Source organism: Anastrepha ludens, chromosome 6 (genome assembly GCF_028408465.1).
Source record: "Anastrepha ludens isolate Willacy chromosome 6, idAnaLude1.1, whole genome shotgun sequence".
NCBI classification, from domain to species: Eukaryota; Metazoa; Arthropoda; class Insecta; order Diptera; family Tephritidae; genus Anastrepha; species Anastrepha ludens.
Genome location: NC_071502.1, coordinates 39,433,695 through 39,449,248, shown reverse-complemented (window position 1 = coordinate 39,449,248; position 15,554 = coordinate 39,433,695). Strand labels below are relative to the sequence as shown.

The window sequence follows — 15,554 nt, the reverse complement described above, 5'->3', positions numbered from 1 at the left end:
ATGATTAATGCTGTAACAAAAAAAAAAAAAACATTCCCTACACTGCTATAGTTACCACAACTGATTGGATATAAATTCGATTAATTCGACACTTTATTATCGTGGGTATTACCCAGTTGATGCTGTTGTTGTAGCACCACAAACATGTACAGGGACTATTGCCGGATATAGGTAAATTCGCGACATTCCGGTTACGTATAACCGTTTGTTTTAGGAATGCGTATTATCCAGTATCTTTGTACAGTCAGGTTTTGTTGTTGTTGCTGCTACATTGTTGTTGTTGCTAAACATTCCATATATGCATATATACGGGGAATGTTGCTGGAGTGACAGACCGTAACCGGATAAAAATCCGGACCTTGCCGGTACGTAGAACCGACTGCCGTGGGAACGCGCACAGTCAGTATTTTAGTTCCGCCAACTTCCACATTCCAATCGAAATTATTGACGGTTGTTTAGGTCGAAATTATTCTCTAGCTCGTTGTATGCGTTCTAATGCTTTCCCACAAATAGGAAGCCTTATAGCTCCGAATGGCAAAGGAGATTTTTATAAAATTTTCACATATCTAATACTCATGGAAATGTGTTTTGCATGCTATTGCGCGTTTTCCACACAGTTTCCATTTATGTAGTTAAGTATAAATTAATTTAAAACATGCCATTAAATTTCATAAGCATTTAAACAGATGGCAGCTTCCGGCGCACCCAAGTCTGGCAGCTCCAATCGTTCTGCACACAGCAAAATACATTATCGATTTCGAAGTTTCGAATAAAAAGAGCGACAACTGTCAAGCGCGCAATGTGAGAGAGCGTCAAATTGGAAGATGAAAAAATGAGTGAACAAATGCCATGCCGCGCCGTGTGAGAGAGCACCCAATACAAAGGAGCAGTCGCATTCGCAGTAGCAGAGTTGAAAAAGTTTGCGGGCGGGTTACACAAAAAAGTCGTGAGCTCGAAGAAATTTGTGAATAACTCCAGCAAAGCGAATTGTATTAATTGGAATTTATCAATAAAAATTGGAAAACAGTGCAAGTGCATAGTGGTAATTGAAGAAAACGTTATTAGTACAGCGAAAACATACATAAAAGTGCTGGAAAAAAGTCTACAACACCCATTGATCAGCGAAGCACCAGCCGCAAAATCGTGTACTAACTATACACATGCACACAAACAAATACACACAAGGCGCAACATTCTGGGCGAGGTGGAAACGCCAGATGTGTATTCAGTGAAAATCGCATACGCGTTTTTCCAAAAGAAGAAAATTCCCATTTAATATTAAACAAATTGTCAAATGTGTGTTAGAAATTAATTCAAGTATTTGAAAAAAAAACCCAATCGATGCAAAAGTGGTGTCACAAGAAGCAACAACATTTGGAATGAGTGGCTTGTGAGGCGGCACCGGGCGGTAATGGCTACTACAATGCCCAGTAGCGGCGTGGTTGCAAACGAAAACTGTTCTACTACCTTTGCACAACGGGCGGGGCGGTGTCAAAAAAAAAATACACACTTTGCTTTGGAGTAGCGTGAAATGAAGAATTTGCGAATACTCCGACATATGGATGCATTTGTATACATTTGATACATGCGAAAAAATATACAAAAATTCATTTTTAAAATAATTTCTGATTTGTGTTTGCGCTTAAGCGAACCAAGTGCGTCTGGTTGATTGGGTGGTGTGTGGGTGGCAGCGGGCTCATCGAAGAGAATACATACATACATGCTTAAATATGCAGTATAACCCAAGAGATACCATATACAAACGTGCGGGTTGCTTTAATATCTGAGCCAAAGTACAAATCTTCTGAATATACCAAAAAATTTAATAGCTCGTACAAATGTGACCCTTTTGCTTACATACATATGTACGTACATATAAGTTTCATAAAACCAGCGAGAAGATTATGTAGTTGAAACTGTCTATTTTATTGTTAAAATATAATTTTAATAAAAATTGTACTTATAACACAATTAGTTCTACTATAAATTGTTTGGAGAAATCTGAGATGCTGGTAGCCATGCTGTTAGTAGCTTTTTGCTACCGCTTATTAAAGCTTTTTTAACAGAAAGTGTCATTCTTCTACCTACAACTTCCATATAATTATATGTTCATGTCCCCCTTAGTACAGAAATCGTATCCAAAATACAGGCTTGTACGTAAAGTACCACAGTCGCAGCCGGAGTCGAAAACGACGGCTGGTGGCATGTGGTGTGTGAAAAATATGTTTATCACAGCCCAACGATTGATCTGTGCACTTCCAGATAAGATAAATTCAGGCATGCCTACCTATCCATTCTTTCCTTCTTACTAATTTCGGCATTTTATTATCGACTGAGTGTATCGGCAGTAAGTGCAATGCTTTTGTAATGGGCAGCCACATTGCCGGATGAAGTTCAAAGCATGACCATTTATTCACAAAAATATATGGAAAGTATATAAAAATTTATTTATGTGCGTACATATGTATACATATGCAGTATATGTACATGAATATGCAACAAATAGTAACTGGCTTTGCCTACACTCAGATATACATATAACCCTTCAAGGCGTATAGCAAGAGGAGAGAACGAAAGCCGCCAGCTGCAATAACCTAAACGACCGTATTGAGCAAAAACAAAAATTTTGATAAGCGCTTCGCCTCCATTCGAATGGAATTCCATGTTGATTCAATAGCAATGCATGTACATATGTAGGCACATATTGTGCGAATGTTTGTTTACGGATATGTAGGTATATGAAGATGGATTTTTATATAAAAAACTGAAATTGCGATAACTGCAAAATCTTGCATAAATTACGGTAATATTGCCCATACAATATGTGTGTATATTTGCGACGGGGGAATGTAGCTGAAATAAGCTTAAATGGAAAAATTAAACGCATGTTCCCATGCATATACAATTGAGATCAAATTTTCTTCATAAATTCACAATCTTTCTAACCGATTTCGCTGCAAAGTAATCCCCTCATACAAAATACACTCGATGTCACTGATTTTGTTTGTGATTTTTTTTTTTGTATTCTCACAACAGCTGCTACACCTGATTCATTGTACAGATCCATAGGTCCACTCTCTGCTGGTCGCCAAAAAATGCCCACAGCTGAGATCACCTCATTCTTTTATGTAACATGGTTGCATTAAATGATTAAATTTCATAGAAAATTTCGTTTCGAAAAGTCCTAAAATTTTGATATTTCTTAGTAAAAAAATTATTTTAGCTAATTATTATTATAGCTCAGAATATTTGATTCGAAGCTTACTTTTACTAGTCATATGAATTTAATGATTGCCAAATCTGACGCCATGCTTGCTTTGGAGAGGCGTCCTAGCGCCGATTTCTCCGACCCTTATACGCTGAAGCTTTTGTATATGGCGTTTGTGCGTTTCAAACTGGAGTATGCATCCTTCATTTGGTCTCCGTATTATACGTGCAATGCTGCTAGAATTGAACGAATCCAAAGAGTATTGTTACATTTAGCGTTGCGCATTTTACCCGTTTTGGATCCTATCCCTGCATATGAAGCTCGATGCTTATTGACCAAATTAAAATCATTGCAGAGCAGGAGAATAATCCTATCTTTATCTTTCATATTTTACTTAATCCGTGGTGCTGTTGACTGTCCGGTGCTCCTTGAGAGAATTTTCTTTAATATTCCGGGCAGAGCTCTGAGGTCGGATTTTTTTATGTTGCTCTTTCACAATCCCTCAGTATGCTCCCATTACTAGAACCTTAATTGAGTTTAATAAAATCTCTAAATTTGTTGAGATCGATTTTTCATTTTCAAAAGATCAATTATTAAAATCTTTGAATATTTATTGTATTATAAATAGTTTAATTGTACTTTCTTTTTTTTGCCTATTAACCTTTAAATATTTCCACTTAGCCTATAAGAATCTATTATATTCATTGGCTTAATAAATAAATAAATAAATAAAAAATCTGCGATTGTATTTCTGCCATGAAAAAGCTCCTCATAAAAAATATCTTCCGCTCGGAGTCGGTTTGAAACTGTAGATCCCTCCATTTGTGGAACAACATCAAGACGCACGCCTCAAATAGGAAGACGAGCCCAGCCAAGCACCCAAAAAGGGCCCATTACAAATATATTATCAATTTTTTTTATTGTAAATTTTCCGAGTAAAAGATATTATTTTGTGTGTGCGTGTTTTTTGTCGATATTCTACTGTTTTGCATGTTACCACAAAAATTCTAATTTGGCATAGCAACCCCCCAATACGCTGACGCAAAAGGACCAAGCACTCGCACTATTACACACTTACTCACCTAGGTACCTATCAAACTCACACCTAGAAAGATTGTCAAAAAATAGGAAGAAGAAGAGTGTTTTACTTGCATTTCTGTACAATGACCTGATTGAATTGAATTTCTTTGTGGTCCTAAAATATCCCTATAGAAAATCGGGTGTAACTATATGTGTCGATTTTTTGGCCGAATGGTCACGTATAAGAAAGGAATGCATTTTACAAAGAAATGCGTAGCGAAACCCTCAATATTTTCCCACTAAATATACGGACTTTTTTGAATTTGCCAGATGATATAAGAGCATCGCCAACTTATAAAGTATTTCGATTCAATATACCCGCAAAGCATATTTAAATAAGAGAGTAACATTTAAATTCGATGATAGCAGTATATTAAAAAAATGCAACCCTACCTTTTCCAAATTGGATAGGGAAGCATAGCGAATGGGGCTGGCAGTGAACAAGGGCAAAACGAAGTACCTGCTGTCATCAAACAAATAGTCGACGCATTCGCGTATCGGCACCCACGTTATGATTTCTGGGTTGTAAGAGACTTCGTTTATCTGGGAACCAGCATAACAACCATAGCCAGCAATTTCCAGCTTTGAAATGCCACGGAGAACATCTATTGCCAACAAGTGTTACTTTGGACTAAGTAGGCAATTGAGTAGTCAAATCCTCTCTCGACGAACAAAACTAATATAACACTCTACAAGGTTACAAAACTACCACTCTCGTCCTAACGTGTGGCGCAGACGCTTGGACTATGACAATATCCGATGAGGCGTCGCTTGGAGTGTTAAATATTCGGCGGATGATTTTAAACCTTTGCACATTGGCGATGTAACAATGCCCTGTATGAGCTTTAGGTTGACTCAAACATAGCGCAGCGAATAAAGATCTAGCGGTTTCTTCACGTCGTCCGCATGGGTGCTCTGATAGTAGCAGAGGAAGAGAAAGGCCTCTGCTGCGTTGGAAAGATGGAAAAATCAGACGGAGAAGGGCTTGGCTTCACTTGGTGTGACCAACTTACACTGGTTAGTACGAGAAAGGCCGCTTTGTGAAACTCAGCCAAAATCGCGCAAGCGGTAATCGCGCCAATCAAGAAGAAGAACCCTACCATGCATCCAGAGCAAAGTTTTTGAGTTTTGGTTTAATAATTTATATGGTTTTTAAATTAATTTTCTGCCAGAAATAGTAAGTAATTTGTGTAGCGCACTCGTGATATCATGAACTAAATAAAACTAAGGCAGTTTAGGTGTGCGATCTTCAAAATAGAATGTAAAAGTATTACCTTTATATCAGGGCAAAATATGTACTTACATTTTGCTTGAAAAAATTTAAACATTCTTTCAAAAATGTCACCCATACTGATTTGGTATTTATCCAATAAGTAGGAAGACAATTGAAATGTACAAAGCTCCGTGGATGTCGAACCTTGCCAATGAAAGTACGGATACGTTTTTTTGATTACTAAGCATTAAATTTGAATAACAATAGGAAGTCCACAAACTGGTAAAAACTGAAATTCAAAGTTTATCTGTATTAGGGGTAAAACTAGAAAACGGCCGAGCATCTATTTTTATGGCCGAGAGTTCTAATAATTATTCGTCATTTCCACCTTATCGGCGATACCATCTATCAGTATAGAGATACAGATAAAAGCCGGAGGGAATAAAGATTTTCTAGCGTTGCAAAGAAGGAAGAGTGAAGTGATATCTAAATCTTCCCCCGTGAAAGCAGAGCAGTTAGGGAAAGGTGCTGAGATGATTCCATCTCATCCACCATACAGCTGACGTAAAAAGAACTCGAAGTGAAGCCGAGTCTAACAGAATGCATACCTCGCGGAGAATGTCCTGTAAGGACACCCACAAAATTCGAGAGCTGAGATTTTGTTAATCCCAGAAGATCCGTCAAGCATTTCCGGTCCACACATGGCCAGAAAGATTTCGCGATTTTACAAGTTTGTATACTTGTTCACCGCTCGCTGAGTTGCCGCGAAGCCCACTCCTCCAGGAGCAGACCGCAGCTAGTCAACGGGATTCCAAAGTGATTAATTTTTATAGCGGTCGCCGTAGTCGAATGGGATTGTGCGTGACTACCATTCGGTATAACTCGCATTCGAAACCCGCTCAGGGCATGAAACAACGAGTTATGGAAAAGGTTTTTTCTAATAGCGGTCGCCCCTCGACGGCAAAAATAGGTATTTACTTTGTCTTAGGGAGGCATAGTAAATTCTATGCTGAAAAACGGCCCTACGTTTTTATCGTTTTTTTTTACTATGACACTCTTGCAGCAAATGAAATCAATTCACCGATCCGTGCGGAGATTCTACATATAATCAAATAATGATGCCTAAAACTTTTAATTTTTAAATGAGTTTTGAAAAAAAATCTTCCTCGAAGTGTGTTTTCTAATTTTCATTGCACATTGCATTGTTTTTATATGCGAATTGTCAATATGTACTCTGTTACTGTTTATGTGCCACTTATTGCTCTCACAACCAATCACAGCTTCGAAAGCACCACAGGTGCATCACATTCGTGCACATATCCATCTGGCTGTTAGGCAATCTGTTTCAGATAATGCAGCTCGCATTGCCACAGCCGCACCCAAAGCCGAGTAGCTGACATTAATTAATCATTCTCGCGTACATTTCCAATACAATTCAAGTCAAGCCAGAGCTACTTACGAAAGTGTCGTCACTTTTGAACAGTTCTCGAAGTGATCGCCAGCAGAGGAATGCAAAGTGATTCATGTCAGCTATTCGCCACAAAACCAAAAAACAAAAGCAATCGGTCAGTAAGCCCGTGATGAGATCTCAAAAGGAACGATTTCGCAATTATTCGCGCTGTGAACGCTTTTGTACAATTTGAGCAAAAAAAAAATTATTTAACAAAAATCGAAACTACCTAAGTATGGTGAAATGCATAGATGTGCATAAAACGTCAAAAAGAATGGGACTGTGAAATCATTCAATACATAGACAAAAACATATTCATTCATATATGCATTTGTATGTGTGTGAGTGGGTGTATGTGACAAGTGGTTCTTTATGGATATCAGCGCCACAAAAACATGAACAGTTATTTTATTATTATTATTTGTTTCTGCTTTTGTTATTGTTTTAATGTGAAATTTTTTGCATGTAATCATTGTTTACTCATTTTTTCGCTTAGTGATTTAATGAAATGTCCATGAAACGAACCAACGATATTTGAATAATATACACATACATACGTATGTATGCAAGCATATAGAGTAAAGCACAGTAAAATAAGGAAGTAAGAAATAAATAGTGCAGCGAAATTGTGAATATTTAAAACGAAAGTAGAAAATTAAGAAAAAACGCAGATTGAGCAACAAACTTAATAAGCAGTGAAACGCATAAAAAGCACAACATAAAATAAATAAAAATAAAATAAAACTGCAACTGTAGCAACAGAAAAACTACCACTAACAACAAAAAACATTGTAACAACTTGTGTTCAACAGCAGGCGCTTCTTGTTAGCAATTGCATTGCAATATATTCGCTTTAATCGAAGAAGCTAAGCACTTAAATTTTTTGTCTCCGCCAAGCACAAAAAAGTCTCCACTTGAAACACCATGGGTTGCACCACATCGGCCGAAGAGCGTGCTGCCCTCCAGCGTTCAAAGCAAATCGAAAAGAATCTGAAAGAGGATGGCATTCAGGCGGCGAAAGACATCAAACTTTTGCTACTGGGTAAGTGGAAAATGTAATTTTCGTATTAAAGAGGAAAACACACTAGCATAAAATATTTATTATAGTCACTTAAAAAAAAAAACAAAAGACAACAAAAATAAATCGCAGCTCTGGAATCAATTTTCAAAAGCACTGTCCAGCAGTTAGTTATCGATTTTCTTTACTGTTTCTACTTTATTTATGACATGCAAATGATGGGCCAACGGCGGTTGGTATTGGTGGCTTTGTGTGTGGCTGTCATTCAATTGGCCCGTGGCTCGAAGCCTAAAGTGAACGTAAAATAGCAAGTAATAGGAAAAAATTTGTCTCGGTGGATTTCTGCCATGAAAAAGTTAAAAAAAACCTAACTTTTGGACAGGCGAAAAATTACTTTTACTCGAAGATGCACGAGCAGGCTTGTTTTTGTACCCGCGCACCTTTATTTATTTATTCAATCATTCATCAATTAAAGTAAAACTCAAAAATATTACTAATACTAAATCTTAAATATAATAAAGGGTGATCAATTTAGAGGTATCGGATTTTAAATTGAAATAAATGAACGAAAATTCAAATTGATTAGGCATCTTTATTATTTTTGTGTAGAACCATTCAAGACATTTATTTTTTAAAGATAGTCCCTTTCAAATGTTGGCCACAACTGCGCCGTAATTAAGCCATACGTAAACATCAATTTTGAATGACTTGTTGGAGGACTTCGGTCGGTATCTCGTGAATAACTTTAGTAATGTTGGCTTCCAATGCCTCAATCGATGCTGGTTTATCCACAAAGCATCTAGACTTTACATACCTTCAGAAATAAAAGACCAAAGGTGTGATCACACGATCTTGGGTGCCCAATCTACATACTGCTCTGAGACGAGAGATAAATTGCTCACCAAAACGACGACGCACTAAATCCATTGTTTCACGGGCTACATGGCAAATAGCGAGGCTGCGAAGATCGCGGACTTCAATTTCCGGCATCAAAAAGTCGTTTATTTATCATGGCGCGATAGTATTCGCCATTCACTGTTTCATTGTCGTCAGCTTCGACTTTAAAGAAATGAGAGCCCATAGCCCGCATCAAACTGTTGTTTCCAATGGATGTAATGGCTGTTCTTGACTGACTTCCGGTTGCTCTTCAGCCCAAATACGGCAATTTTGCTTATTGACGTAGCCATTAAACCAAAAATGGGTCTCATCGCTGAACGGTTATGCACACAATAAATGGCCTGAGCGTGCGATGAACACTTCGCAAAGCGTCAATTTTCATACTATGATTTTCGTGTACGATTTGTAAACGTTGTTGAGGCGTAAGTCGTTATGTCGGAGAAATGTCAATGAATACTGAAAACAATTATGTATTTAGTTTGACAGTAGTCATGCGAGACCTATCAAAAAGTACATCCAATCTGATCACCCTTTATATGATAAACAATACGGTAAGATACATTACAGGGTCCGGCACTCAAAGTGTAGCCAATTAAAAAGGCCATACATTTAGTTTGGAAAATTTCTTTTATTCAATTCAAAGTAAAAAATGTATGAAAATAATACAAAATTAAGAATCAATTTTCTTTTGCTCGATATGACCACCTTTTGCCGTGACTATGGCTTTGAGACGGGCCAGAAACGAATCGCAAGCTGCCCGAATGTGACTTGCAGGTTTTTCGGCCCACTCGCGGTCAATGGCTTTTTTCAGCGCCTCGAGACTGGTGAGTCTTTTAGTTCGGACCTTGCACTCCCAAATGGTCCAAAGAAAATAATCCATCGGATTCACGTCTGGTGAATTTGAGAGCCATTGTGTGGACGTTATGAAGTTCGGAACGTTGTTTTTTAGCCATTCTTGGTTCATTCAAAGATGCCGAGTCCTATTGAAACGTCCATGGTCTGGCACCGAAATGTTTGTCTGCCCACGGCTTCGAAGCAACTTCCAGAATACTTTCCCGATAATATTTCGCATTTACCTTGACGCCAGGCTCGATGAAAATGATTGGAGAGCGTCCATCTGTGGTTACAGCGGCCTAAACCATTACTTGTGGCGGATGCTACAGTCAGATATTTTCAGTTATTTCGATAATTTGAATATTAGAAATTGACAACGAAGAATTAATTGACTTATTGGAAAGTTATCCGTGTTTTTATGACTAAATGCAATGATTGTCATTAATTCGACTTCAATATCAGCTGTTTATGGTTACGGCATGACTAATCGACAAATGCTGTAATGTTGCGGCACCACTAATTGCAGCTTAAAATTGGTATTTTAATAAGGTAAATGGAACATATTGCTGAGTCTAAGGCTACGAGTAGAACAATGGAAAAGTATTAGCTCCAGTAGGAAGTGTTATTTAATATGATTCGTGGCTATGTGCCTTATAAACATTACCGATGAGATTTTTCTCGCATTTATAATGTTGGCAATGCCAACAAAAGGCATCTACTTTTATATGCATTCACTTTTAAATAGCAAATATAATATGAACCTTCTCAATTCTTTAAGATTAACTCCCTCGGTATCTCATAACTTTATTCGCCTGAATCTCTTAGGTGGCCTTTCTCAACTTTTTATTCACTATCTCGATTCTTGCTTTGGCTCCGGATAAAGCTGACAAGTCCTGGTTTCATCAATCAAATAAGTTTGCAAATTTTGTTCAAATCCCTCTGTCACAATCCTTAAAAAATCTTGACAACTTTACTATAATCGCCGCTTCTCGTCGAAATCACTCTGTCACAACCCCTAAAACATTTTGACAACTTTCCAATAATCGCCGCTTGTCGAGCGGTGAAAGCATTCACGCCCTAATTTTATTGATGTGCAAATGTTCATTTCAAGTCTCCAATTCATTCGTTCTTTGCTAATTTGATTCTATACTTCTTCTGCTATCTGCGACATTTTACGTCTTCGACCGACCAGTACTAATTTTTCGACTTTCCGGTGACCGTAAGGTTTCATGTCCGAAGAGAAATTCCAATAATGCTACCACTTTAAAAGTGGTGTTCACACCAAATAGTGAGGATAGATTTGCCACAATAATTCGTGCGATTTCCGAGCCTCAGATTACGATAAAAATCGTGTGCTTTGCATTTTTAAGAGGAAATATTTCGAATGCTGTCGTTATTCTGAATTCAGATTTTCAGGATTCACAGCACGCAAGCAATCTTCGGAAAAGTATAGTCCAGTGCTTTGTTTATAATTCGTGCCGCCCTGTGTAATCCCTAAGTATCAGCTTACCCGTCCAAAAATGAGAATTTTGCAAGGTTGTGAAACTGCAGAATCCTCTTCCATACCCAGGAAAAATCGATTTCTCGAAATTATGCATTTAAAATGAAACTTTGTCGTTCATAGTTTTTCGTTCGCCAATAGTTTTGCATAATATCCGCTTTCTTCCCATTTATTGTTGTTGCATTGTAAGCACCCATTGTCTCGTTGTTCATTACATCGTGTTTATGTTTAAAAGGATCGTGTAATTGCGAGAAAAGCAATAACATATTCAGCAAACTTGATGTTGTTTTGAGCTTTGTCATTGTTGTTGTTGCATTCTAGTAGTTTTCCTCTGTAAATCGCTTTTAATCCTCGGCACTCAACGTTCCTGCCATGAATGCCATTTGACAATCACACGAAAAAGTGTCATTATATATATGTGTATGTATGTATGTATTTATGTAAGTAAGTGTGTATAAATGTGCATTTATAGGCACTTGTTTGAATGTCCTGTACTGTACCTGTATGTACATACTTATGTATGCACATTCGTACTATGTTCCAAAATGCAGCAATGCCAGCTTACTATCTACCCACTTGCATTATCTTCCATTCACCCTGGCGGCAAGAGCTTCTGTACTCTTGTCACATCTTTGTCTGTCGCTCAACACTCAAACACTCTCACCGACACATTCACAAAAAGGCATTTCCTTCCACTTGCCTGATTGCAGTGACGCCCACTCGTTCTACTAGCAGCCAAATCCTTATGAATGCACGTCCATACATACATACATACACACATATATTCAGCCTTACAGCAACTCCCACTTGTGCTCTAAGTACTCGTTGCACTCGGCGAACTGCCGTGTCTAATATGAGTACCTATGTGCACTGTTCTGTGCTATGTAAGATGCTAACCCAATAGGAAACATTTGTTTGAAGCCGTTAAGTTTTTGTACTTGGTCTAACTGCTGTAAACTGCGCAAAATTAATAATCCAATTTTGTTTTTGAGTAACTTTTTTACTGAGTAAAAAAGAATATTTTAAATGATGTAAATCTTTATTTTGTCCTTTACGCGCTCCATTGCTTGTCTGTTTGTTTGTATACTGCAACCGTCTGCTTTACAAGAATCAAATATGATTGACGTATGACGCCATTTGCAAAAATTACAAATCTTCTGATAACGTGATTAATTTTGCGCCGCCTTGCATTAATGCGTACGCCTACGATTTCTTCAAATATACACCACGTTGCAAAATTATAAACGCTCCACTACTTTTGATTTTTATAAAACATAGTTCATACTACAACGAAAACCCTAGAACGCAAAGTTTTAAACTTTGCATGAATTTTCAGAAATTTCATCAAAACTTTTAACTTTTTACCCAAAATTTTTAGAATTCTTCTAGATATGCAATTTTATAGTCCCTTAAATTTTAGTGTAACAAAGTGTAAGGATAAATTAAGTACAAAATACCGTTGATTTTTGGCAATTTTTTTTATTAACGTTGCTAGGCTTTTTCTTCCATATAAGAGAGTTTGAACTTTGCTCTTGATCCTCATTGAATTGTTTTTTCCATGAGCAAAGTTCGCATGTAAGACATCCGTCAGGCCAATTGTGGCATATGGAATTGAAACTCGAGCGGAAACAACTACAACAGAGCGAATAATATCCACCGCCTAAATCACAAATGTTGCGAGCAATAGCTGGCTACACTATGCACGATCTTAAACGAAACTAGGATGTACGAGAAATGTGCGTAACCACTGATGTAGTAAAATGGAGCCGCAAGAGCAGAAAATAATGTAACCAGCATGTAAAGAGAATGGGAGATGATCGGTTGGCAAAGATTGTAATGAAAGGCTCCTTTAAAAGGCAACCAAAGCTTTGGCACGAGTGTTAAACATGTGGATCCCGATTCGAATTATATTTTTATTTTAAAAAACAATAACGTAGTCTTTCAATAAAGATGAAGAAAAAAAAACTTCGAGCACGGCGGCACTAAATAATTAGCATAAATTTATTATTAGACTGACTTTTCTCGAAACAAAAAAAAAATAAAGAAGCAGATTTCTCTAAAGGGGTTAGGGGTAGTCAGAGGCCCAAAAAATCATGATTTTCAATAATTTTTTTTTTGTAGTCAATTGCTTTATTTTACAAAAATAAAAACATAGCGCTAAAGCATCATCAAAAAACATGGTTTTGAAAAAAAAAACTTTAAATGCGTTTTTTGCTACTTGCTTTCGAACGCTCCGGAGCCCCCGAGCGCCCCTTGTTATCTGTTGAATAATTCGAAAAGTATTTGTCGGATTCAAAACAAAAAAAATCAATTTTTTGAAAATTCTGACTACCCCTAAACGCTAAAACCAGTCACCTGCTGGCAAACCAGCAAACGTCGCTGCGAATTTATCACAAAAAATCATCACATAAAAATGAACCACGAACAGTTCGGAGAATGAGCAGCAGCACACATCCTACGGATCTCTATTCGTTGAGAAAAATTAAGATTCACACCACAAAGTAGGTAGGTAGAAGTGCCCGTCGGTCTGTAAACCAATTCACTTAGACCATTCCCGATCCATTGTGATACCACAGCATCAGTTTATTTGCTACTCCTCGTTAAACCATTTTTTTTTAAGTGTAAACCCATTGACCTGGCTGACACTTATATCCCTAAGGTCATCAGTATCATTCAATAATGAAGAGCCAAAGTATATAAATCTAGTGGCATGCCACGCGGGACAGTAACAGAGAAGATGTCTGATAGACTCTTCCGCCTTTGAGCAATTTAATCGCCGCTTGGCTATCAAAACAAATATAGACTTCTCTAAAGGTAGCCACATCTGTGCTTAACCAGACAGCTACTTCGTTAATGGCTTACTTTTGGCTTTTTACAGTAGAAGCTTAAAACAACTTTATCGTCAAGCTTTGAGTCATCAGTAAAGAACCGTAAGTTGTATTTTCAACCAGGTATATTGTCAACCCATTCACGTCTAGCTGGAATTCTAGTACTAAATAAGCTTTTAAAATATGGTTAATTCAAACAATAGTCAACAGGATTAGTTGGACCCAGACCGAGAGTTATGTCATTCACACCACAAATTGAAGATGAAACTCGGTATTTGCCTGCCAGGGTTGTATGCGTCACACTGTTGCTTTCACCTGATATAAATACATTTTGTTGCTGCTTTAATGTATAGCGTACATTCCAATTGGGATACTTTGCATGCATACAAATTTTGTTGTTGCTGAGTATATTTTAAAATGGAAATCACGGCAAAAAGGCTAAATTCACAATTACTCGGCGACGAAATGTGAAGCATCCACCAGCTGCAGCAAGTCAACAACAACAACTCCGAGCACATCATAGTTAGAAACAACAACCACTTAACCGCTTCCATTCGCACTCCTTGATTACTTGGCTGCAGATACGCTTTTGAGTGGGTGGCACCGGTTGCTTCTTTACATGTATTTGTCCACCGCTTCCCCTGAGTTCTTCTCTGCTCTCTCTTCTGCTTTAACCGGTTTGTTTGTTTTTTTGTTGCCGCCTCTGCAAGTGAAACATTTTGGCAACAACAAAAACACTTATATACATACATACATACATACATTTGTATATGCATTCCCACTATGTCGAGTAATTCTTTGTGCTGGAGTAGAGTATAAGTCATCGCCGACAATAACAATAACAAAAACAAACTAAATATGTAATAACAAAAGCTAGTGTTGAATAGTTGAGATGAGGCAGGATAAGCGGTTTATGCTATTGTTATTGTAGCTGTCGCCTAGACTTCTCATCAGCATTCAAGTGTTGGCCCCGAAGCGAGTTAAGCGCTCTTCACACCGTTCTTAAACGGTATATGGTTGTATAACGGCAATTACCGCCTAATCGTGAAGATTTCAGGATAACTACATATAAACAAATTATTCTGTACAATAGCATATAATATTATATATGTATGTATAAAGGGCAAACATGGGTATGAAAAATGAAAAACTGTTTATAATACATTTCAATTTGAATCAATAAATTAAATTGAACAGCTTAAATGAGTAATTTTTCAGTTAGCCCATCAACTCAAGGTATTTTAAGATTTGATTTTGATTTTATAGCGAATACCTGATTTAGTTATGGGTCTGTTGTGGTAGTAGCATAAACTTCCCCATGCAAGTACATGGGATGCTGCTGAAGTGACAGTCCTTGGTCGGATATAAATCCGGGTTGTTCTGGTAACGTTGCACCGACTGTTGTGGGAACGTAGTTCTGGGTCTCTAATGATATATTTAATGATATTTCCAAACTAAAACCGTCTGTGAAAACAGATTTCGATGATTTGACAGCAATTTTGTTAAAAAACTGCCTTGCTCTAGT

The 15,554-nt window shown here is 37.5% G+C and overlaps 1 protein-coding gene across 1 annotated transcript in view; it reads left to right on the top strand.

Annotated features, from left to right (window-relative positions):
• The first annotated feature begins 840 nt into the window (after positions 1 to 840).
• Positions 841 to 15,554, top strand: part of LOC128868357 (G protein alpha o subunit) — a 110,696-nt gene continuing 95,982 nt past the window's right edge. Inside the window, exons 1-2 of the mRNA XM_054110350.1 lie at positions 841 to 1,042; positions 7,448 to 7,993. Coding sequence (XP_053966325.1) covers positions 7,876 to 7,993 — 118 coding nt within the window. The 5' untranslated portion in view covers positions 841 to 1,042; positions 7,448 to 7,875. The remainder of the gene's footprint in view (positions 1,043 to 7,447; positions 7,994 to 15,554) is intronic.